The sequence below is a fragment of the Lichenostomus cassidix genome, chromosome 17 (assembly GCF_008360975.1).
Source record: "Lichenostomus cassidix isolate B80296 chromosome 17, HeHo_3.0, whole genome shotgun sequence".
In the NCBI taxonomy this organism is placed as follows: domain Eukaryota; kingdom Metazoa; phylum Chordata; class Aves; order Passeriformes; family Meliphagidae; genus Lichenostomus; species Lichenostomus cassidix.
The window spans coordinates 5,614,947-5,640,296 of record NC_139497.1 but is presented as its reverse complement, the minus strand read 5'-3'; the positions used below and the strand labels follow the sequence as shown (position 1 = coordinate 5,640,296).

Genomic DNA, 25,350 nt, shown 5'->3' with positions numbered 1-25,350 from the left:
CTTGCACACAGATTTTTCCAAGTTCCTGGAGGTCTGTTGTGGGTGAAGTTAATTTCGGCTTGCTTTAGGCTTTAGAGAAAAGCCCTTTTCATTCTTGCAGCAATCTTTCTGCCTCACCAGCGATCTGCTCCAAACTATCCACATTCTTCCTATCATAAGACTTTTGGCAAATCCAAAAGATATATGTGGACTGCTTCTTGCTTGTTGGATTTTTCCCAATAAAGTGACTAGTTTCTCTATATGTTCAATATCTCACTGTAGTAGGCTAAGCAGGTGAACAGTCTGTTGTTACAACTTGCAAAGTCCTATAGGAAGTGAAGTGGATTTCAGTCCCTCTTTGCTGAGGGACTAAGTGAAAGCATCTGTCTTTTCTCCAAACAGCAAGCAGAGACAAAGGATCTGACCAGCTCAAGGGTTCGTGTCTCCAAGAAACACCATGCTCTGGGCATCCAGCTGCTTCTTCCTGCTCTCTGCTTTGCTGGGGCAGGATTACACAGCTGAGATCTATGTTCACATCGCACCTACACCACATTTTTTGCCACATTACTGAGGAGTGAATCTGTTTCTGCCGACACTGAGAAACAATAGGACTTTACTAGCTGTGATTCAAAGGAAGATTATCTACAGAGATAATACCTGAGTTACACTTCCAGAATCAGCACCTTTAAAGTCCTCAAGGTTTCACACAACACCTGCCTTCTTCTCACCTAGATTCATAAAACTCTAGTGATTCCCACAGCAGCAACTTTTACATCTTGGATCGAGACCAGCACAGTTAAATGAAATTAATCCTCGAGATCGAGAATCCAGCCCTTTCTTCCCTATTTTGCCTATCCCCTGTGAAACTATTTTCCCCATTTTTTAAAATATTATCTCCAATTTGACTATGATGTCTAACAGCATTTCCCAATACCAGTCTTTTATACCTCAAGGGGGTGTATAAAAACAAAATCTCATTTGCCCATTACTTGTACTGCATTCGTTTCATTCCTCCAGTTTATGAGAGCTTCTTCTTAAACTGGTTTGCCCTTTTGTTTTGTATACATAATTACAATATGCTACAAGGAACAGCCTCAAAATGTGCAGCATCACTACTGGAAGCCAGATCCCACACTAACCACCACCAATATTTCTAACATCTGCTTACAAATACTTTCAAACCCTTTGAGCCCCCTTGCAGTCAAGCAAGTTGCAATAGCCTAGAACTGGAATCTGGACTAGATTTGACACTATTTTTAAATGTGTGGTTTGTTTTTGAAGGCCACAGAGGCAGGAAAAAACAAGTGGAGTTGTGTTCCCCAGTACCACCTCGTCCTGAAAGCACAAACTGCATGTTCTCCATGATCTTTTGGTTCAGGCAGCTGGTTGCTTCAGAGACAGTCAGGGAAAGCTTCCTGTTTCCTTTGGGGGGTTGGCAAAGGATAGATGGGCAAGTTATGTCAAACAGAAAAACAGGAAGTTGGAAAACCTTTTAAGCAAGTCTCAGCTTCTTTTTTCAAATTAAAAAAAAAACCAAACAACAAACACAGTCAAACAAAAGCCACATCAAACCTCCCCCCATCATCCCTGTCCCAACCAGTACAAATGCACACAAATTGCAAAACAAGTTGTGGTTTATTCAGAACCCAGGTTGTCCAGCAACATTCATGTGCAAAAATAAATTGGCAGCATTGGTCCCCATGCAGGAGCTTCTGACCCCAAGCATGCACAGGAGCAGCACAGGGGGGCAAGGAAAGAGGATAAACAAGCCACAGGATGTCACACCACCAAGGAACATGCAACAGGGTATAGAGGGGCAAGGAGTTATCACCAGCAGGACAAACAGCACCCAGAAATGCCATGACTCTGAAAGACAGGAGAGCAGGCGACCCTTCGAGGGGTAAAGTCTGTCAGCCTGTGATCGTGTCCCAGCTAAGTGGGGTTCCGATCCTGTTTTAGCATCATTTTCCTGTTTAATCAAAACACAAGCTTACAGCCCTCTTTGAAAACAAATTTGTCCCAATGTTGCTTAGTTCCCCTCTTTCCACATTCTAGGAGTCCTTGCCAGCACACCAGAGATCAACCTTCAGCTGAAGGGTTGCTGACTTGCAAGACTTTCCTGCACTTGTGAGATGCTGCAGTGCAGTCTGGCACAGAAGGCTCCTGCTTTTGGAAAAACACTAGCTAGAACATCATCCTCCTAAATGTAAGGGCTTGCATGCTTACACCAGCTTTCTGTTGCTTTTGGAGCTACTATCCAACAGCAAGAAGCTCAGAATCAGGCCAGTCACAGGACAGCTGTTAATTGCCATCCTCTTCAGCCCTCAGCTTTGTCTAATAGTCAAGAAATAGTCAACTTTTCATACAGGAAAACTGTACTTCTGTGAACACAGATGGGTTTGCCACCTTCTGTGTTCTTTGATAGTCTCATAAATATTCAATCTATACAGCTTTATCAACTGCACATACAATGATTTCTTCACCATCTAGGGTGAAACGAAATAATTGTGAGAGAACATAAACAGTTACACACAACAGTTCAGGACAGCAACAAACCAAGGCTACAGGACTGTTAAGCTAATTCAAGAGGTGTTAGCCCAAGCAGCCTTCCTTTCCAGAAGCCTTGCAGGACTTCTGGTGAGTTTAAAGGTTTTTGTCATCTGAAAGGCAGCATCAGTCCACAACACGGCAGGCTGGGTATTACCTTACAATTAGCATCAGTCCTAAAGTAGCCTTTTCCAGATGCTTCCCCTAATAGCACATGCTCTTGTCCATGTCAAGCAGTTAGAGCTATAACATGCAAAATAAATATTGCAAATTAACTAATGTCCCTGTGCTGTTACTACCTTATGCCATCAGAACCCATCTCAGTCCAGCTGCAATCCTTAAGTGGCCTTTTCTTTCTTTCTACTCTTTCAGAGGGAGGTACAGGCAAGGTTAACCTTCTCACTACACACAGACAGTTGGTTTTGAGCATTACTAAAGTCTTCCTTTTATCCTCCAGTACTATTGCTACATGTTTTCATTCAGGCAGTTATTTTACATCTCTAACATCTGCCTCCCTGGCTTTACCCACAGCCAATAGTCTCCTACATTGTCACTATCACCTTCCTTACAGGATTACCCACGTTGCATCACCTTGGAATATCCTCACAGGGTCCTCCATCACATAATGGATTATAACACCACAGAGAAAGTGGCTATCCAGCCACTCTAATGACATGGTCTGATAGAGAAACTGGAATTAAACACCCTTGGGGTTTTCATCACCATCCTTCTCTCTCCCCACCCAGAGCAGACATCACCAGCCAGATGCAGAACACAGTGCAAGCAATCACACCCATCAAAATAAAAAATCCACATTACAAACAGGCTGGGAAGGAGTTACTCTGCCTCACACATTAGCCCCCACAATCTGGCAACAGCAGGACTCCTCAAGACATAAGACTGGGCAGAGCTTGGGGCATGTCAAAGATGTGTCCTTACAGAGGTGGCAATGAGCTCTGCATTCCTAAGTGAGCCAGACCTTATAACTCATCTTTTGCCCTCACTCTGAACTCGTATCAATTCTTATCTTCTCTTCCTTCCCAATTTAGGGCTCACCAATATGCTGGTGAGTCTGGCTGTAACCCTGGAAGAAGGAAACTGTAATTTCCAAGTCCTAAAATAGCCCATGAAACAGCCCTTTCCAACTCAGTTTCCATAACACACTGTTGTGCCACACATCTCTGGCCTCTCACTGGTAAGTTTAACACCAATTGCCACATCTGCCTTTTTTTTAAAGGAGGCATGTGGTGCCCTCTCCTGGAGGGAACCAGCCTGGGAATCAAAACCACTCCTGCCCCAGCCTCCAAGAAGTATTTGACACCTTCCCTGTCACTCTCCACCTGCTGCTGCCCTCAGGCTTCACCTCCTGCGGTTCACAGCAGGCAAGGAAAAGCATCACACTACTTCCCATTGAGCATAGTCCATGGAGTGAAAAATCAGCAGGAGAATGATGCAGAGGGTGTAATGCCTGGAAAAGCTTTTCTCAAAGCCTTTTGGAACTCTGAATGTCTCTTGCAGAACAAATCTTGCGCCTCAAAATTTTAATCAGCTGCTGTTTTGTGGATGCTACTGCTCAATATGCATTGTAGACCACTCATGCTGTGGGGGTGGGAGGTATTTTTCTGGCTTTTTATCTTTTTCTAGGGTACCTGGATCTAAGGGGATCCCAGAAACAAAAAGTAAGAAGTTCTAAATGTTCAGGCAGTAGCACAGCAAACTGGTCTTGCAAAGGGTTTGATCCAGACCAAGCCAGACAGAGAAAACGGTTATGCCAGAGTAACCCACTGGGTCTCAGCTCACTGCTCAGCTAAAGAGCCAATCTTGTCACCCACTTCCATTGGCCTGCCTTTAAACTGCTCTTGTACCTCCAGGTTGCTGCTCTCCTTTAGATCCATCTTTATATCCATTTTCTCTCTAGATTTGCTGGAGTTCCTGGTGGGTGTGTGCATGTGTGTGGAGAAACAGCATGGAAGTATGTGGGAAGGGGGTGGGCATTGACCTTTCTTTGATGTTTTGTTTCTTTACCTTTTCGCTACACTTTCTGATGGTGGATGTGAGCTCACTCACTACCATATCCACACACTTCAGACTTGGCTCCTTCAACTTCTGCACCTGCTTTTTCACTATGGCTTCAAAAGCGAGGTCAGGCGTGAAGAGACCCGTTCTGTATGGCAGGGGAAGGGTGGGAGGAAGCAACGAGGAAGAAGAAAGCAAAGCAGAGAAAGAGCAGGAAGGAGGAAGAAAGAAGGAAGGAGAAGGGAGAAGAGAGAAAACACAAGGCAAAATGAGAAGTGAGATTTTGGTTCATTCCATTAGCTTACTGAACCAGGTGAGCATTGCTATGGGGCCTGTGCACTGCCAAGTATCAGGAGAGTCTACAGGCAAATGGAAGTGTCAAAAGGGGAATGAGGTAGGAGCAGCTGGGCCAGTGAAATGGTGAGCTGTCAAGAGCAAGATGGATGGATGGAGCCCCCAGGGATCAAGTGATCACTTCCTGAAGGAAAGCTTCTTTGGATTTCAAGACAAGCCAGTGAGCCACTGCTCCTCTTCCTAGAGGTTTACCATTTCTCATCTTATTTCTCTCTCCTTCCCACCACAGTTATTTACCCTTCAAGTTTTCCTTATTCCAGTTGCAGGAAGCCTGAACAGGAGCCAGACTAAGATCTTGGAGATGTCTGTCACTTGCATTTTGTTTTGGCAGAACTAATGTCTCTCAGTTTCAGGGATTTGGGCAAACCACTCCACTTACAAAACATATTTCATCTCACCCACCTTCCCTGCAACATCAACTTCCTCAGTAAGAACAGACGTACCCAGTTTTTAGGAAAATGCAAAGGTGCTACAGGACATCCAGAGCTATACAAAGCATCCATTATACCTGCAGCATCAGAGCCAACACAGGCCTGCTGTGATTTATAAGGAACTATTACTTTCCACTGATATTATGTGGTCTGTGTTCTCAATGGCTCCACTCAGGAAGAACAAAACGTCCACAGAAACTAAAGTTACTAAAATATAACCAAGATCAATCCAAGTCAAGACTACTGCACCCAGAGTTTTTCAGCACTTCTTTTAACACTTCAGAGTTTCTACCAGGATCCTCTTTATTACACAATCTGTGTTACTTGTCTTACCATTGGCCATTACAGCTTTGCCAGTGTTTCTAGGGAATAACATCCCCTTGGCATGGGAAAGGGATATTGCCTTTCAAAAGCTGCAGTTTATAACCACACCTGGGGTGCCTGCAGCTAACAATAAACCCTGGGATGGCTATAAATAACCACCACTTCATGTAAATCGGGTATTTACCCCTTCACCTCATCTTTCACATCTCTGTGGATAACACCTGCAAGTCCCCAAGCAACACCAGTATTAAAACACACTTCAACACGTATTATGGGATGTGCAACCACTCTGCTTTTTAAGCAGCAAAGAGCTGGAATATGTTAGAAGATTTGGATTCACCCACAGGTCTCTCTTAAGGTGCCAACAATGCCCCTTTTGAGCAAAGCAAGAGCATTTCCAGTTCACATCCTCTGACTCAGCAGAGGTTTCCTACTAATCCAGTTGCCCAGCTAAGCTCAAGTTATGCTATTTCCCCCACCAGACTTCAGGGGAAGTCTAATTTTTAAAAAAAATTAGTCCCTTACAGTACCTGAGTATCACCTGAATGACAGTATTTTGTTTCTTCAGTACAAAACTGTAACCAGGGCTACTAGAGCACACACAGAGAAACTAGAACTGGAGTCAACCACAAACACCTTAGCAGTAGGATCCAAGTTGAAATGGAATCCTTTATTCCTGAATCTGTGACATTTCCCCTCCATCCATGTGGTCTCTTCTCCCATGCCTCCCACCCTGCTGTACCCACCACCTGATCACTTGAGGAACTGCTGCCTTCAGAACAGATGGTTTATTCTAAAATTTTCAGTAAAAAGAAGAAAGAAAAAGAAACAATGAAATAAGAAATACAAAATGAAGGAAAGGATGCAATGAAAAACAATCAGTGGGAGGTTTCAAATAGCAACTGATGGATGGAGAATAAATCAAAAGAAGCTTCAGAGGGCATGAAAAAGGAGGGCCCTTCTGATCCAGTTAGCAGGTGACTCTGGATACTTGGCAGCCCGAGGGCCTGTGCTTACCTGTCGACAGGCTCTAATGGCAATTTTCTGGGTGCTTCCCACAGTCACACACCCCAAGAGAGGACAGCAGGACAGAAAAAGGAAGCTCCTCCAGCACTCTAGAAACCTGAGCAACTTCTCACTGCATCCACTTTGCTCTCCCAGTCTGTCCTGGGGGGCAAAGCATGTGCCTGCATGCCTGAGCCCTTCTGCAGAGGCTCTTGGCCCTAAGGACCAGGCATTTGTGCAAGGGATGGCAAGTGTCACCACTAGGGCACCTGTCCCCACCCTTGCAGAGAGGGGGTCAGACTCTGTAGACACCTCCTGCAGTGCCCATTTACCCACACCTGAATAGCCAGTGGTGATTCCAGTCTCCAGTGCCCACCTACTCCTAACTGAGGTGCCTTTTCACCAGCACCCAGCCCTGCCTGAAGCAGCAAGTCATGGCTGAGAAGAACAGCACAAGTCATCTTATCTTGCTCTATTTTAACCCCAACCTCAAAAAGAAAAGCTGCCACATCCAAAGGGCAGAATCAAGGTAGGTTCCCTCCCTTGACCCCAACAAATACCAGGATGGATCCCAAAGGGCAAAGACTGATGTCCTCTCTCTTGAGAGAGGCAGAGCAGATGGACTCTAGAGGCTGATGAACATTTCTAACTTGCTTCTTCTCAGCCATGTGCTGCTATTCCAGATCAGGATATGGACCAAACCAGCCAGAAACCAAGCCAAACACCACAGGAACATTTCCTTAAGATACAGCCCACAACTGTAAGTGCTGTAGCTCTAAATTTCAGCTCCATACATCCCCCAAGGGCTAGTCTGGGATTAACCCTCTCACTTCTACAAAAACGGAGAGCACAACATTTAAATCCCAGTTTCTGGCTTGGAAAATAAACCCAGATAATAAATTTAAAGACAAATGTAGCCATAGGGAAATACCCTTGGGTTTCAAAGGAACCAGGAGTCATGCTATAGACAAAGGGGTGGCCAGGATATCTCCAGCACGCTTCAGCTCTAAAAGATTCAGGGAGCAGGACTATAACCCACATCCCACAGTGCTTCCTTCCTGTTTGGCTTGCTGGCTGGATCGCTCCAGGCTGGCTTTGCTCAGGTCTAGTCATGCTGAGGAGGTGGTGAAAACACCAAGTGTGGCTGCAGGCAAGTCCCTGCCCAGGTCACGATGCTGCGCCGCAGCCAGCGAGCAGGTGGAAGGTGCCAACTCCATGCTGCCTCTGGTTACCTTCTTGGTGCACTGTCTAACAGTATTGATTAACTCCGAAATGACCATGTCCACGCATTTCAGGCAAGGCTCTTTAATCTTCTTCACCTGCTTTTTCACAATGGTCTCAAAGGCCATGTCGGGTGTGAAGAGACCGGTTCTAAACACCCAGGGTGGGGACAAGACAAGGCAGGAGGGGGAGAAGGGGCAAGGAGAATTTCACAGCGTTACACACACATCTTGGAGCAGGCACTGCCATCACCAAAACCCAGGACATTTGGGCTGGGAAGTGTCATGTCCCCTGGACAAGCCCAGACTGGAGTCCATGAAAAGTGAGGGATGCTTGGCACTTCCCAGAAAGGAGGTGCTGAGGGCAAAATATATCTTAGCTGGACAGCCATGGCCAGGTCACCATTTCACCTCAGCCTCAGGGTGGCAGGGGCTGACCCCTCCACAGTGTATTTGACCTCACATTTGTGCAGGGTATGAAGCCTGTGCTCTGGAAGAGTTTAACAGTTAGGGCACTGACATGTTTGATACCTTTTATCAAGCTCACCTGGTGACTGAGCAAGAGAAAGGAATGAATATAAATCTAGGTCATTGTTTGTTCAGATCCCTGTGTGCAGGAAGGGTTCCAGCAGGCACCTCCCCGGGAAGAGCACAACTCAGGGTCTCATGGCTGAACTTTCTGACAACTCACCTTCACTGAGGGGAACGCAAACCTGTTTGCTAACTGTGTGGGGCCAGTGAGACCCTGGGGATGGGCACACCAGTGCTCCCTCAGATCTCCAGGGGAGGGGGGTCTCTGAACCAACATTTTTATCGAACAATGAACTGCTGATTAATGTGGAAATCAACATTTTAGTTTTAACTAACAAAGGAGTAGCTTGGGCTTGCATCCCTCTTCCTACCCTTTAATATGTAAAGACCCAAGGAGGATGGAAAAGACATTAAGTCACCCAGGCTTTTACCTTTTAGGCTTCTGTGACTGTCACGTGGGAAAAGAAAGCAAACTGACTTGGAGAATTGTCCCTACTCCCAGATTCAAGCCAGAGGTTATCCCTCCCTTTGGCTGACCTACCGTACCTCAGAAGTCTTCAACTCCATTTGGAAGGTCTAGAAGTATTTACAAGGCTTTTCAGCCAGAGCTCTGCCTAGTGATACGTGCCTGATACCGTGGATGTTCTTGATGGCGTAGCTGATCTCCCGCCGCAGCTCCTTCTCATCAAACTCCATCTGCACCAAGGGAGAATTCCATCAGAAACTTTCTGAGGCTGATTTGCACAGCACGACACAGTAGCAGACTTTGCAGAGAAGAGGTCCCATGCCAGCACTACCATGTGACACATGAGATATTAGCCCAAGTGCTGGATACAGAGTCCAGCCATTAAAGTGCTGTGGCCAAAGCAGGACACCCTGAACACACATGAATAGTTAAGGGCCCACATCTAGAGATGCCCCAGCTGCTCTTAAGGAGGTTCACTGAGATAAAGCACTAGGACTGAAGTGTTAGATGGCTTTCTAAAGCAAACTGGTTTGCCTCACAATGTTTAGCATGAGATCTTGGCAGCTGCCTTTTCAGTGAACACCACAAATGGATCATACATTTTGTGTGAATTGTAAATCTAACACAAGGCAGGCTATTTATTTCACTAGAAAGGCCTCATCTTATTCAAATGTGAAAAAAAAGGACGCAGAATGCAAAATATACTGAAGCAGAAAGATCTGGCTCTCAAGTTTGTTCCAATTGACATTAAAAAAAGAGATTTTCAGTACCCCTCCTGATCTAGTGGACTTCACCATCCAAGAAATCTATCTATGACTAAAAATCCCACTGCTAATACAGGCGAACAGTTTTTTACACTGTTCCCACCTCCAGGCCATTGATAGAGGACAGATGGAAGTAATCCTAGGTATAACTACAGTTCTTTTTCCAGCTTCTTAGGTATCTATTAAGGCAGTTTTAGATCTAGTCTGATGCTCAGGATCAAGGAAGTACAAGTTTCAGCACCACTCCTTCCTTATGAAATTCAGTCATAGTAGCTTTGATATACCTGTGAGGGCATTCAGGCATTGATTTACCATTGGTTGTGTTAAAGTGATTTTGCATGCTTAATTTAGCATTTAGGAATTAAGCCAATGAAATACTGTCATTTAGCTCAGAGAAAGTTAAGTTCTGCCGCAAGAACAGGGACAGAGGGAAAGGTCAGCACTATGGGAAGGTCCCAATAAAGGAGACAAACAAGCGAAAAAAGGTGCTGAAAGGGAAAAACATGAAACAAAGTAGCTGAAGAGGAAGTCAGATGATGAAAGATAGGAAGAGGAGTAAGGAGACAGACAGAAGTAGTAACAGACAATAGGCAACAAAAAGTATCTCAGCAACACGGGGAAGCAGTACCTTCACCAGTTCAAAGGGGAAACGCTCATGGAAGATGCGGTTGATCCGAGCTCCTCCTGACAGCTCATAGGTGTCAATTTGGTCTCCAGAGCCTTCAATGCGTTTCTCAAAGTCCACAGCAAACTGCTGGACCATCCTGAAAGAAAACCAGGAGCGTGACATAGAACTCATGGCCAAGCAGTCTCTTCCAGGGAGGGACACTGAGGCCACTTACTGAAGCAGAGCTTTGGTCTTGCGAGCAGGGTCATCAGGGCGAAAGTTCTTGTACTCCTCCACCTCCTTCTCAATGGAGAGGAGCTGGCTCTGGAGCTTGTTCCGCAGCCCCGGCAGTGTGTCACGGATGTGGTTGGTCAATTGCTGCACAAGAACAAGGTTTAAGATGACAATAAACCTCAAGGTAGCTACTGGGAAGAGTTTGCTGTCTCCATACTACAAAATACAGATGAAAACTCCTCTCTGTGTTCAATTGTTCTGTGTGGTCCTAACAAAATGTCTATCCCAGGATAGATACCAGTTATGAGCTGAAGGTATTTGCCCTCCCCAGCTCCTGCCTATTGTCCCCCCTTTACTCCTGACCTTCAGTTTACTTTCTAGTCTGGTGCAAAACTACCCTCCACACAAACCTGCTGACTCAAACCCAAGAATAAACTTCACATACAAGTATTAGCATTTGCTATTTACACGAGGGTAAAGGCTATTTTGCCTTCAGGTTAGCACAACACTGACACCCAGTGTGGTGGTAAACCCCTTTTGGAAAAAAATGGGTAAAAAGGCAAGGTGGAAGGAGCCAGAATCACTGATGAGGCTCCAGTAAGAGGGTATCCACAAAGCACAGCTGTGGAAAACTCCAGTTTAAAGATGATTCTCCTATTTGAATAAGGAGAAAAAGGAAAGAGACTCTTCACTTCAGAGATTATTTCAAGGGAACAGAAAGGGAAGCAGCAGTAAATTGCTGCTGTATGAGAAACAGAGATAAGACAGCCTCAATAGATGGGAAATGACTATCAGTATCACATAATTACTGTTAGGTACAGAGATCACTAGAATTATAAGGTATCTTTTAACTTCACCAGAAAGACCTTGCATTCTGACAGTGTATATGCCACAAATCAGCTATTTTGAAATCAGCTGATTTTGAAAGTGAAAGGATAAATCAGTGCTCTGCCTTTGGTGTGCAGGCTCCCTTATCAGCCTCAGTGTGTTTCACAGCCAGTGACACCGTGGGCAGCAGTTCTTGACTGTGGACAGTACCTGGTTCAGTACTTTCTGCAGGAAGGGGGTTCCCATGCGATCAGCCATGTGTCTGTAGGCCGGGTGGGAGAGAAAAAACTTTCTCTCTGCAGCCAGAGCTGCCTGAATATCCTTCTTGCCATCTATGTCCTTCTGACTTCTGTTGACCACACCAATGTAACCTGTGAGAGTGGGGTTAGACATCAGATGGTTGCAAGGATGCAGAAGAGACCCAGACTGAGAAGGAAGTTACTCAGTCAGCAGTACTTCAAAAGGGGGATTCTAATGGTAATACATTATTAGGGGCAATTTGAGGAGTTTAAAATTAGAAATTCCTTGAATGGCCCAGGTTCTGATAGTTTGGTATGCAGGACAAAAGTGAGCACAGAACAGAGAATTAACTTATTTATTACTGTTTCCCAAACACAAAGCACGTTTACAAAGTCTCGTTTATTTCAGACTCTCTCAAGAATCCTTAGCACAGGTAGTTTTGCTATGGCCACAGGAAGTATCACCGCCCCAGATTATTTAATCTCTTCACTGTGGCAGTGAGGGGGGGTGTTTTAGACACCTTTCCCAGCTTGCCTTATTGAAAGAAGGAAAGAGAAAGCAAAGATAAGAGCATAAGGCTGTTTCTGCTAGGAATACATATCAAGGTATAAATACCTATAAAGCTTCTATTAACAGCATGACTGAGCCCTGTCACCCAACCTTTCTCAGTTCTAGCTTGAAACAGAGATGGCTTAACCACAAGAGATGTTATAGGAAGGGGAAACACTGGAGAAAGAGGATGAGGCCAGGACACCTCACACAGGGAAAACAGAGGAAGGAGATCATGGACAAAGCATGAGGAAACATACCCCTACGGAGGGGAAGCAATTTGTTTTCTAATACATCTCGTGCATCAGTTCCTTCATCCATTAGATCCAGCTTAGTGATGACCCCAATGGTGCGTTGGCCTATGGAAAAAACCCACAAACATATTTGGTCAAGCAAACAACTCATGTAACATTTTCCTCTGTTCACAAAGATTGCCCAACTTGGCTACTCAAGGGCCTTAAACTCAAACATTACAGCTCTCATCATGCACAAGAGACCACAGGAGCAAGACAAACAAAAATCAAGCTCAGCTCTCAGTTGTATCCTGCTGAATGCACAAGCTATGCCATAGCAGAAAAAGATTTTAGTGCATATTTTCCTAGTTCTCCCTAGGCCAAATGCAGGTGATTAAAGGAAAGGAAATCCTTCAACTCTCCAGAAATGGGGCTCAGACAAATGAAGAAAAGGGGAATAATGAAATTTCTACTACAGCAACTAGTTAGCAGTTAACACTGACTAATACCTCTCAGAAGAATGTTTGTTGAAGATACATCCCAAGACAACAGACAGAAGCCCACAGCTACTGGGCTAATCACAACCACAGGAAAATCAGGCCACTGTTTACTAATGCCAGGTTAAATTAAGAGACACTTACCTTGAGGATCCACCTCCTTTGCAATCTTCAGGGCATCAGAATTGGCCAAATCAGAGTTGGCTGGGGATACTGCCAGGATGAGGCAATTCTCTTTGGTGACAAACTGCATGAGCATGTCTCGGATCTGGAACTCGATATCAGGGGGCTGATCCCCCACAGGGACTTTTGTCATACCCGGCAGATCCACCAAGGTCAGGTTCAGGACTAGACACAGGAGACAGGAGTTAGCACAAGGGATTCTTAAGGTAGGAGTGTTCTAGTCTTTAAGTACCACCTGTAGTTTAAGTGACTCCAATATTTCACAGAGATAAGAGACACACACACACACACAAAAGAACACAAAGTTTTCTATTCCCTTCTTGTTACTGCTTAGTAATAACTAGCTGTTACTACTGTGATTGTCAATGATCTCATCATCCCTTCCCTTTAAATCACTTGTTTTCACACTGGTCAGGAAAACTGTGCCCTCAAAGTCCTTCCACGTACATTACACTGAAAGGGAAGGGACAACAGTACTTTGTTTTCAGTTCACAATGGACTGGAGAGCCAGAAGAGTTGGTCCCACTGCATTGGGACTCACCATGGGGAGAGTAGACTCGGAGATTGATGGGCACAGGGGAAATCCCTTTGTTTGAGCCAGTAACACGATCCGTTTCAGCCTCAATCTCCAAACGGACCTCCTCAAAATCAGTGAATTTCTTTCCTTTGCAGTGTAGGAACTCGCCATATTCTATTTAAATAGAAGCAAAGAGTCAGAAATAGTCACCAAAACCAAACACTCAAAAGTGTGATGAAAGCACCACGTCCTGAAGCACAACACAACAAAACACAACTGAAGGGATGAAGTCTGGCAAGGGCCTTTCCCACTAGAGCTTGCAGGTTGGAACAGAAGTTATGCAGTCAGGTTTGTGTGGTCAACATCTGAGATAATTCAGCTAAGCCAAACACCTTCACAACACAGCTTCTGTCTCAGCAGAGGTGGCATCCTCACTTGTCTTCAGTCAAGTAATAACCCAGGACCTTCCCTGTTGATACTCACCAAACTTTGCATGCACCTCCCCGCAGCAGCTATGACTTCCAAAGCTACACTGGGAGGTACCTGGGTACCCAGGAGGACTCAGGGTAGCTCCATATTAAAGTGTTGGGTGTAAATAACAGTCTCACTACATATGAGAACAGATTCCAAATCATCTCTTGACATAGTTTTGAATTGGCTTGTGGTTGAGACTTTTTGTGTCAGTCCTTGAACAGGTTAACCAGTCCAAGAACCCTCTGTTCCAATTTTAAAACCTTATAAAAGTCAAATTGTCTTCTTACTGTACATAAAATTCTTGTCAGGTGAACTTGATCTATCAAGCAGAGGAAGAGTACCTTGAAACATTCATTCAGTGCCACTGATCAAATAAGACCTTCCTAAGAGAGCAATCCAGCTGGATACACAGGGAAGGCAGCTCACATACCTGTGCTGGCATTTACCAACTGCAGAACCAGTGGGCGCCTGGTGACAATGCCAGATCCACGCGGCAGAAAGTCCCTGAAATGAAACAGGAAGTTTTGGATGAGTGAGTGATTGTTTCCTTCCCTTTTCAAAGCTTTTCTGCTTCTATAAGCGTATATGGATTCTAAGAGGGAGTCCCAGCCATAAGCCCAAAAAACTTCAAGGCACAAAAAAGTGTAAGGCACTAAACACAAAGTGCTTCTCCTTGAGATGGCCAAGAAGTTGTTCTGAAGATTAGAGGGACAGAACAGTCCCTCTAATCATGTGTATGACTGTACAGCTCCTTCAGCTGAAGTTCCAAGTTAACTAACAAGCCCATTTAACACAGCTGTCTGTACTTTGGAAAAAAATAATCTCTTTCATCAGAAAGAAAAGAGAAGTTGAAGCAGAGCCCAAAAACTAGCATGCCTCCTTTTGACAAAAACAATTACACAAATTCACTCACACCCTCCACTTGGGGCTTGAGAAGATACCACACTGTCCCAGCATGTAAACACCATGTGATACAACTGAGAAAATAACCAGCAGCCAAAGGTTTGTCTCCAGCCAGGGTCTCTCCTGGCTATAACTACTCCAGATATCAGTATTGCCAAGGCAAAAGCAGAAGTTTCCTTCTATATTCACAAGAATCCTGTATTTTTGTGTACTTCAAGTAATTTCAAGGAAAAGCAGCCTTTCACTAACCTTCTCCAAATGCTGACTTAGCAGCCACAGCCCACCAGTTCTCCTTTGCTTTTCCTTTTTCCTAATCCAAAGCTAGGCATGCTCACAGTATCTGCTGATGACCTTGCTTGTTTGTGGCCTGGTTTTCTAGTATTTGGCTGTTCTTGTGGCTCTTCAAGAGCCACTGAGTAGTTCTGAAAATATAATCAATTGCTTCCTTGCCTACTTGGAGAAGCATCACTTCAAAATATGTTTCCTACAGCATGAATATAGTTTTCTCTGTTAAAAGAATCCTGCCTACACTGCTGGGGTTTTGGCAGACAATCCTCCTTCCCTTCATAGCTGTTGCAAGGAATAATTTTGCTAATTCAGGAGTAACTATTGACTCTGCTGAATGAGAAATCCAGGGCTCTCCACTTTGAGGTCTTCCTCTTAGCCCTGCATGAACTTAACACTGACAAAGTCCATGAAGATGAGAAATCAGTTTCTCTTTCAACATACCAGACAAGACCTTGAGCAGCTCTGTCTCAGCTTCTGGTTTGGCCACTCGTCTCATATGTAACACTATGGAAGTTACTCTACGTCTCTGTATTTTCCTTTCCTCAGCTATAAAAGTAATTCTCCATCTGTGGGGATGTCAGAATAACTTGATAATATCAAAAACTGGAGAGTTGGTTCAAGTGAAATGAGTCTAAGGAGGCACCCCACGTCCTCTAATACCTCAAATAAAAATATCACCTGTTAATTACTAAGTCTGGAGTAATGGAACCTCTGGTACAACTCTACCAGTTAAAATTAGACTGAAACTTATTCTCATTATTTTAGACTTTCCAGAAGTATAAAGAGTTAACTGGGGATTGCCCTTCATTTGTTTTTCAAATAATACAGCTCTAGTTTTGCCATTCCAGTGGGATTAACTCTGGAATCTTTGAGGCACTGCATCATTCTAACAGTTTTCTGCTGTCTCAGCTCCATGCCTATAGATGTCTGTGGTCAATATCTAGAAAAGTCCTATCCTTGCATCAGTTTTCAGCATAACAAATCCACTTGAGCTCCACTGACTTATTTTGAACTTGTATCTTAGAAAAAGGAATCCTATTACTACAGATCCCTTTCCAGCACACAAGACAGTCCTCTAGTTATTGGTTTCCAACTTGCAGTATCAAATCCTGCTTTACTGTAGAAGAAGGACCACTTGCATTTATAAGCATGAAATCAATAGGAAGCAAGATCCTATTCATGCTGGACTATGTTTTTCTGAATCTTCCTGCTTTGGTTAAAATCCTGATTTTTTCACTGTCCTTATCACAGCTACTAAGAAAAAAATCTCAAGACAAAGGTAGACAGAAAACCTGTGACACTAAGATCCAGCGTGAATAAAAAAAGATTCAATTTACTGTGTTAACTCAAGCAGCTCCCAGGCTATTCCAAGGAAAAAACACCAAATCCTCTAGAGGACAAAACAACAAATCCATAAGCCAAATTTTGTCACCTAAACCAACAATCTTCAGTGATGCTCTATTTCTGAATGAAAATACATGCAAATCTGATCCCTAATATCAGAAAATGAATGTGTGTTCTTACCCACAAGCTATTGGGAGGTACATGCAGTTCAACTTTTAAGTCTTCTCTACACTTGATTCCCATCAGGAGCTACAGCCAAAAAACTTTATTAAAAAAACCCTACAACTGATGCAGTATCATCCCATTGTATCCATGTTATTTCCTATTCTTCTTTACTTTCTTTCTCTCTACAGTCTGTTGGAAAAACTCCTTCCTCCTCCTGCTCCAGCTAAGCCTTTCAAATCATAGAAACTAAAAAGTAGGGATTAGTAAATTCCACAGGGAGCTGGCTGGGTGCCGAGGAGCAGGCGGAGTACAGAGCCCTGCCTGCCCTCTTGCAGGGGGCACAAACTGCTGCTGTAAATAAACTACAACCAGAGAGCATGTGTGACACAGACAACATGCCCAGCACAGTCTGAGCTCACTGCAGAGCCTGAAGGAAGAGCTACACACACAGAGCTACCGCTCCAGAAAGAGCAGCCCAAAGTGACGACACCAAGTTGGAGTCAGGGGAGCAGCACACCAGGTGAAAACCACCAGGTGACCTGGGCAGGCAAGAGCAGAGGGGTTAAACTGGCTTATGCATTTCCAGCAAGGGAGATGTATGGTAGCAAGGCTGGGGGAGGAAAAAAAAAGATGGAATAAGTGTTTAGAGACAGCAAGTTATAAGGCTTGGAGTGCTGAGATAAGGGAGCCTCTAGCATGACATCAGAGCATCATTACATACACCACTACACACAACTGTGCCTGAAATTTGTTACTAAGGTTCAGGGCACCAACTCCCTGTTTTCCTCCTTCACTTTTTTCCTTAAGAACTGGAAATCTCTTTTATGTTGCTTTGTTTGTAACACACAGAACCACATGATATTTGGTTTCCTGTGCTTTAAAGCAGGAATAAAATACCGTGCCACTCCTTCAGGGTAGGCTTCATCTAGAAAACACACAAAATAGCAGCTAAAACAGACGGAGCTGTATTCAGGGAATATAAATACTTAATCTGCTTGTAGCTTTCTTAGCTACTGACTCAAAATTCTGAATCAAGATGCTGAGGTTCTATCAATGCAATTCCAAGCATTTTATCAGAGTTGGAAAACTAGGCTCAGATCAACTACATTTCTCAAAACATCACTTATTGGAAGACTTATTTCTACGTATTTCACACTCATCTTTTATTAAGAACTGTCAGAGAGAGGTTATTGAGGTAGGTAAATTCTTGGTCTCATCGGTGATAGATGTTCTCTTCTAAACCAAGACAACAAAAAGAACCAAGGATACAAATCCCAACAGGTCTCAGACTGAAAGAGTTCAGGCAGGGAAGTGACCTGGAAAGGCATTTATTGTTATATTTTGCATTGCTCAGTTTTGAAGTGCTTACACATGTTCTTGACTAGATACCTCAGGGCAAGCCCAATCACATCATCCCTCCCAGTCTTATTTCTATTTTCGTATGCAGAGCTGCATGAGAGTGCAGATTTGGGCTGAAAGCTGCATTAGTAATGCAGTAATAAAAAAATATTGAAGGAATGGGAACCAATCTAGCAGTTACTGTAGAGCAAAACTGAAACAAAATCCAAACACCTTGGAAACACATTAGAGCAATCTTGATGTCATGCAACAATACATTTATAATCAGGGTACTGGGAATTGGGGTTTCCTTAATTGTTTTGTTGGTTTGTTTGTTTGGAGTTTTTAATTAAAGCCAGACACTACATAGAAAAAGCCTTCATGCATTAGGTAACTTGGAATCCCACAGAACAAAAATGTTTTAGTGGCTATTAGTGACAAAAACCCCACATTTGCTCTATAAACAAGTTTTAGAGTTCATTTAATGACTTGCACAGTACAGAGAACGAAAAGTTAAAGGAATCATTGACCAAAGACACTTAGCCCAGACTATTAATAAAACAAAGGAGACTGACAAACTGCTGGTATAATTCAACATATGTTTATGGCAAGGGAAGGAAAGATAGATGCAATAAAAAAAAATAGGACAGACACCCATATGGAAAGCTTGGGATTACCTGAAGAGGCACACATTGGAACTTTCAGACATGTTTCTTGTGTTTATTCACTGTTGCTACACTGAAGAAAGTGTGACTCTCCGTTAAAAGATACTTAGATGAGCTAGTTTGCTGCAGTAGTAGCACATTTGTGTCCACACACACAGTTTGCTAGACTGAAGAATACTTGTTTAGTCCTTTGGTCAAACACTTGATCTGATGTTTTCCTCTCAAATGAGATACTGAGATCTCTGGAGGAGGTGCAAATCTTAGAGCATCTCAGTGATTGTTAGGGGCATGTTGTGCCTGGTCCACCAGCTTTGCTGGAATAAATGCTCTCAATCCTGATAAGCCCAAGACAAGTGATTGCATGAGCCAGTCTGTCCCTTCATGCTTTGCCAGAAGTGTCAGCTCACTGCTTTAGTATAATGCTCTAAGGCTTAGAGGTTCCCATAACATTCACAGTGCTGCTTCATTCCAGCAATCTGGCATTTGCAAACCTCTCTATGGCCCTGTAGCCATGATATCAGAAGTGATAATCACAACTTCCTAACAGGGAAGGGCAGGAACATACTAATAGCATCCCCACGTGTTGGCTCAGACTGCAAGTGCTTCTCCATAGATACACTTCCACTGCAAATATGAGCACCATTTATTCCCTCTTTCCACCAAATTCAAATTTTGCACCTTCTCCGTCCATTGGTAATCTATATTTCTGAAAAGACTTTGAGTCAAAGCTTTTTCATGCATGATTTTAGTCTTCACTGAAGTTGAAACAGAACTCCTCAGTAGTCAAAACTGAACAAAGTCCATGGTACCATCTCTTGTTCTACATGGAAGATAAACCAAATGCTTGCTTCCCCTTCCTCCAGAGAAGCTGGAAGGCTTGGAAAGCTGATTGCAGAGGGCTCTGAAATACAAATCTAGGCATAGTCTAGACAAAATAACACAGCATACTTACAGTCAACTGTTCACCAGTCCTTTGAGATTCTTGAATTAGAATGCACTAGAGAAGGTAAAGCCTCAATTAAAGAGCCAAAACAGAAGTTTAAGAAGACATAAAAGTAGTTGCAAAGAACAGAAGGGAACACCAGCATCTGATCATTTAATTTCAATTTGATTTCTTATTAAACATCTATAGACAAACAGGGTATTAAGGGATGCAATTAATCCCCAGTTTGGATTATATTAGTTTCAGAAAATTAAAATTCACACAGCCTCCATAATTTCACACAGCTGTTTGTATTTTAATTCGAGTATTTGTAATTTCCTGTGTTCTGATGGTGCCCAGGGACAGCGATTTAATAAAAAATGCACTGCACAAAGCACTGTGCCAATATACCACAAGAAATACAGTTCTGTCCCTATGGATTTTACTGTCTGGTTACACAGTTCAGACCTGCTCCTGCTTAAGCTTCAAACCATTTTCATCTGTCAAGGCTTATAATTGATCATCCATCATTCTCACACAATCCAGATCAAGAGTTCCTCCCTTGCTCATAATGACACAGTGCTTTACAAGAACCCCAAGCCAATCTAGGGATATTGGTATCTTTGACATACCATTTTTCTGATCACTGCACCATTTAGCAGCATTCACATCTTCATACAAGCTGCATTCTATGGACAGCTTGCATTTCTCTGAACAGCATTTCATCTCACAGCACAACACTTGTGTTTTCAAACATTTCTTACTTCAGCACATCAAAATGAATCCTTAACACACAGGCTGACACCTATGGGGTACATTAACCACCCACTAAAAATATTTACTGTTAATCATGTTGACTCCTAAAACAAACACTTCAGAAATCGCAGGAGCTTTGTACTTCTTGGTCACTAACTCCTGGTGTTCCTTCAGAAGAGACATTATCTGGTTCTACTAGAAGGAACAATTCTGATGCAGGAACTGCCCTTGGAGCACCTTCCTGGTCTGTTCCTTTAAGTGACATGCAAGTACATTCGTAAGCAATTCCGTAACTCAGGTGTGGGGCAAGAACAAGGACAAATTTGTTCTTTCCTCTACCACCTAGATGGTTGCCAAGAGGGCTGCAATGCAGATTCAGACTTTCCTGCTAACTTGGTTGGCTCTGTGAGCTCTCCTCTTGCTTGAGCCAAAGTGCTTTTTAAGGGAGAAAGAAAAAAAAAAAGCAAGAAAAAAAAAAGCTAGACAAGTCAAAAGGAAGAATAAGCATTAAAAACAGGTGTATTATGAAGAAACCCATCAACCTGCTATTCTGTTTTTCTCTGCCTTTAGCTTTCATATTCTTTTCATGCTGCATCATGTGAACTCGGACACCAGTCATACAGACTCATAATCATATGGTAAGTCTTGTTCCTAAGTTAAGCCATGTTTTTTTCCATTAAGTTTAGCACCTTTAGATAACTTTAAGCCAGAGGATGTGTGTTATTTATCAGCCAATCTCCACAGCACAAGTGTGCCTAGTCCTGACCCACAGTGAACAAGAACAATTCCATAAGCACTCAGTATACTGTAACTTCTTAGGATGCAATTGGTACTGGTTACACAATGGATACATATAGAAATAAAGATCTATTGTAAGTACACAATTTTCCAGTATACTGGCAATATTACTGTACACAATGATTCATTATTCAAGAAAACAATTGTGAAAAATAAAGACAGGCAATAGTTCATGAGTGTCATCATAATATACATGTCAGGATTGCCTTGTACCTTAAGTTCCTATTTACAATAGTGCAGAGGGAGGTTAACACCATTGTGCTGGCTTGGAACACTTACAGTTGCTTTGTTAAATAATTCTGGCCCTCTAACAGCCTCTCCAACACCTGGCCACTCCTCCCCAGTACAGCTCCCCAAGTCAGTAAGCAAAAGGGCCAAGCAGCCTCTCAAGCATGGGAGTTTGCTGTGCTTAAGGTGAGTTCCCAGAAACCATCCTAGAAAATTCACAGGTGCTGCCCTGGCAGGGCAAAACACAAGTGCCAGTATAAACTGGACACATTTATAACATAATACTGGATAATTTACAAACACGAGTCAGAGAAGATAGAGAATTAACTAGGAAGTAACTCCTTGTTACTTTCTAGGAGAAAGTTGGCACTTTCTCCTTATCACCCTTGAGCTGTTCTATTCCGTTGTGCAGAATTGTACCTCATACCAGCACAGCGCCCAGCAAGTGAGGGATGTTCTGCCTGAGGTTTTGTGCAGACTGAGGCACTGTGATCTTCAAACATGAAAGGACAGCAACTATGCTAATTCAGTGTAAGCAATTAAGTGTAGCAATAGGTTGTAATACATGTTCACACCACATCCTGCTCCAGAACTGACATGATTCCCACCACAAGAATTGTCTTTGCTGTGTTTCCTGTGTCTCTTTTACCACTGACCAGGATTGCCCTGTTCTGGAGCTCTTCTGCATCTTTTTCACGCACTGTGCTCTCACTTTATTCAAAGTAAGAAAAATGCAGCGTATTTACAGAGCTAACATACAAACTCAATAAAGCCACATCAGAAACATACATTTCTTGCAAAACACATTTCAAAAAACATAATGACCCCACACCACCGGCTCTGCTGAAAAGACAAGAAACCTTTCAGGAGACTGCCCCCTTCCAAGAGAATCCACCTCCATAGAAAGCTGCATGCCTGGCTGTTTAAAAGCCTACACAGTGAGTTTGGCGAGTCAAATCCAGTTCCTTGTGGTCAGGCATAATGGCGAGGTTTGTTTCACTGACATTTGGAATAAACGATGTGCCATGGAGGGACAGAAGTTAAATTTCAAGCACCCATCTCAGCCATTTTAACATCAGCTTGTCTCCTCACCTTGGGACACAACACAATTATTGGCTGCTGACCTACAGAAGTGACAGTGTCCAGTACTGTTGTCTGGGTAATTTTTGGTAGTGCCCAGATCTTTCCTACAGAACAGGACAAAGATTTTTGTTACTGGAAGGCATTGTCATATTCATGTGTTGTGTCTCTGGGAGGACCCACATGCCTTGAACATCAAAAAGTGTTAATCAAAAATGTGTTTTTTCCACTCACATGTTTTTTTAACCAAGTGTGGACTGAGGGGACTCAGACAATGAGAGAGGGGACACTACAGGCAAGGTTCTCTCACATTACTGATACTTCAGCTGCAGTAGCTGTGTTCAGACTTCTGCCTGCAGCATCTTCCTTAACACTGCTAAAGCCAGAAGGAAAGCACACAGCAATTTTTACATCAATGCTCACTTGGAAACAGCTCTCTCCCCCACCCCTCTGCAAGTGCATTAAATTCTGCTTTTCTGGCTTATCTCTGACTGCACAGACTGGTTCCCAGGAGCCATCCATGGCAGTTGGTGCCTCTCTCATTCATTCTTTCCACATCACCTTTCTCTGCATTTCAGCTCCTCTCCTGCCCATGCCTCTGTGCAGGTTGCTGGAAGAAGTGGGATAAGTTTTGCTATTGTTTATTTTCATTTGAATCCTGTGGGCTGATTTTTCTGTTTCACACTCCGCTAACTTCAGGATACATCAAAATCTGGAAGACAGCTGTGTGCATCATGCCAAGTCACGGCTGTGCTGGAGCTGCTGTGCACCAGTCAATCAGATGCACAACTACAGAGCCCTTTGCCGCTGCCCTGCTTCCACAGGGCAAGACACTTCCAAGGAAGTCACAGGCATTCTTACACTTTTCATCAATGGCCTGGGGGCCTGCCATCCTGCAGACTAAACTGGCATAGCCAGAAGTTTGCCCCAGGCATTTCGACTGCTGTATGTCTACAGTAATTCCAAAGAAGCCAGCACACCCCAGCTTTATGCTTGGTAGACCTTACAGCAGGATCCAGCCTGACTTTCAAGGTCTATATATATATTTTTAGATGACCTGAAAGTAAGGCAGAGATATTGCTGCATTCTTCTGATGCATCCCTGCAAATCCATAACCAGGATTATCCCATCCAATTGACTCACTGGCTGCACTACAAATCATAAAGCAAGAATTTTTGCTAGAAGCTGCCCTTCATTCCTAACTCAGTTTACATAACATGGAATATAGGAAGTCCCTATATAAAGTAAGGGGAGACAGAAGCTGAGCAAACAGAATTTTCTCTCCATTAGAGACAGTTATACAGGTCCTGTCCTACATTTGTAGGAAACAAGGGAATACCTTATGAAAAAACACATGTGGGCATTACCCTTTCTGTCAGTTTTCCATGGTCTGTCTACTTTCTATCTAGAAATTCAAGCTCTTCCAGTCAGTCGATGCTAGAGCCTGGATAGGCAAGTGCCTTTAGGACCTAAGAGCCTGAAATACACAGGTGTTGGTTAACTCCTTCTGAAGGACCAGCACTAGGATCTCACACAAGGGCACCAGGCCCATTTGAAAAGACTCAGTTCTACAGACCTTTAGGAAAGTATGGGGTTTAGCAACAACACTTACTTGAATCTGTTCGAGGTGTATATTCATGCTTTGATTCCTTCTGTGGTTTCATGAGATTAACTTTCATTTCAGAAAAAAAGGTCTCAAAATCATCACCCCCAGACACAGCACTTCAAGTGCTGGGACCTTCTGAGAGTAGTACAACAAATCGGACATACAATAATTTCATCAACAAGCATCACTTGAAACCAGCCTGAAAGATTGCAGCTTCCTCCAGACCTTGTAGAAGCCTCAAATAGTTTTCAGCTCTTGCCTAAAAGGTGTGGTGAGGTACAAGCACAGTTCATCTCCTCAGCCATCACAACTGAGGAGTCTGGGTGCAGCTGCCTGCACTGTAATGCAGCCCTCTTTTGGGTCTATGAGCAACCAAAGTTAAACTCTTTGTTTTTAAGTGCCATGGAGGGCTGTGACCCTGGGAATCCCAAAATGGGAGCAGATTGGAGCCACGTGCTTCTCTCCCTAATTGTGATCACTGAATGATAGATAATCCCTTTATGGGCTGCTGCTCTACAATTGCTGTGCAGCAACCAATCCAATCTGAGAGCCAGAACCAGGCCCAGGGGGATAATTCCCCTCCTACTTCCCTAAAACATGGTGAAATCTACCGTTTCCATAGAAACAAATCAGTTTGATGTCCACACAACTCCTGCATCCCTCACTGCTGGGCATCAGCCCCAAGCTGCTGAGGTTATAAGCAAGTGTCTACAGCTATAGGTCAAGAGTTTGGAGGAGAATCAAGAGGTGCTCCCAGTATACAAACCTGATCGTCTCATTCAAAATGTCATTTGCTTCACTTCATCTCTGCTGTGAGAGAATTAATCGGGAATATTCTTCCCCTCCTCCATTTTGAGGGTTATCTGCCAGCTCCCTCCCTGCTATTTTCCTGCAGATGGGTTAGCCCAGAATACGTGAGGACGTAGAACACAGATGGGAAATCAAAACAGAGCACTCCAGCACCTCACGTGCACTTGTGAGCCAATTTACTCTGTGTTTCTGCTGGTAAAAAACGGTGAAGGTATTTTCTTGTTTGGAGCTCTGCATTTTACTGCAGAGAATTATTTGGAGTGGTACAGTCTAGAGTGCATTGCCTGATCTCAAAAAGTCACTGCCCGTTATAGCAAATGCCGCATTGACTCCAGGCTGCAGAGCTGGGGAAGCAGAGTCTGGAGACAGCGGAAAATTGCAGCACTGCTGCTGTGCAGCTTCCTCTAGGAGCTTCTGAGTAATAGAAAATAAAGTCCTGGATTTTGTT

General features: G+C 43.5%; 1 protein-coding gene across 24 annotated transcripts in view; it reads right to left on the bottom strand.

Moving 5' to 3' along the window:
* DNM1 (dynamin 1) overlaps positions 1–25,350 on the bottom strand; it is a 66,080-nt gene that overhangs the window by 27,966 nt on the left and 12,764 nt on the right. For 20 of the 24 annotated variants that reach the window (XR_014855491.1, XR_014855496.1, XR_014855492.1 and 17 more), the window contains exons 2-10: positions 14,430–14,503; positions 13,550–13,699; positions 12,970–13,173; positions 12,356–12,454; positions 11,517–11,677; positions 10,480–10,622; positions 10,266–10,401; positions 9,036–9,103; positions 7,889–8,027 (exon numbers count right to left, since the gene is read on the bottom strand). Coding sequence is in view for 16 of the 24 variants with exons in the window: in XM_085077114.1 (XP_084933240.1) it covers positions 7,889–8,027; positions 9,036–9,103; positions 10,266–10,401; positions 10,480–10,622; positions 11,517–11,677; positions 12,356–12,454; positions 12,970–13,173; positions 13,550–13,699; positions 14,430–14,503 (1,174 nt within the window). In the remaining 8 variants the exon portion in view is untranslated. Of the gene's footprint in view, positions 1–4,551; positions 4,691–7,888; positions 8,028–9,035; positions 9,104–10,265; positions 10,402–10,479; positions 10,623–11,516; positions 11,678–12,355; positions 12,455–12,969; positions 13,174–13,549; positions 13,700–14,429; positions 14,504–25,350 lie in introns of all 24 variants that reach the window. The other 4 variants (XM_085077112.1, XM_085077126.1, XM_085077116.1 and 1 more) reach the window with 1 other exon arrangement.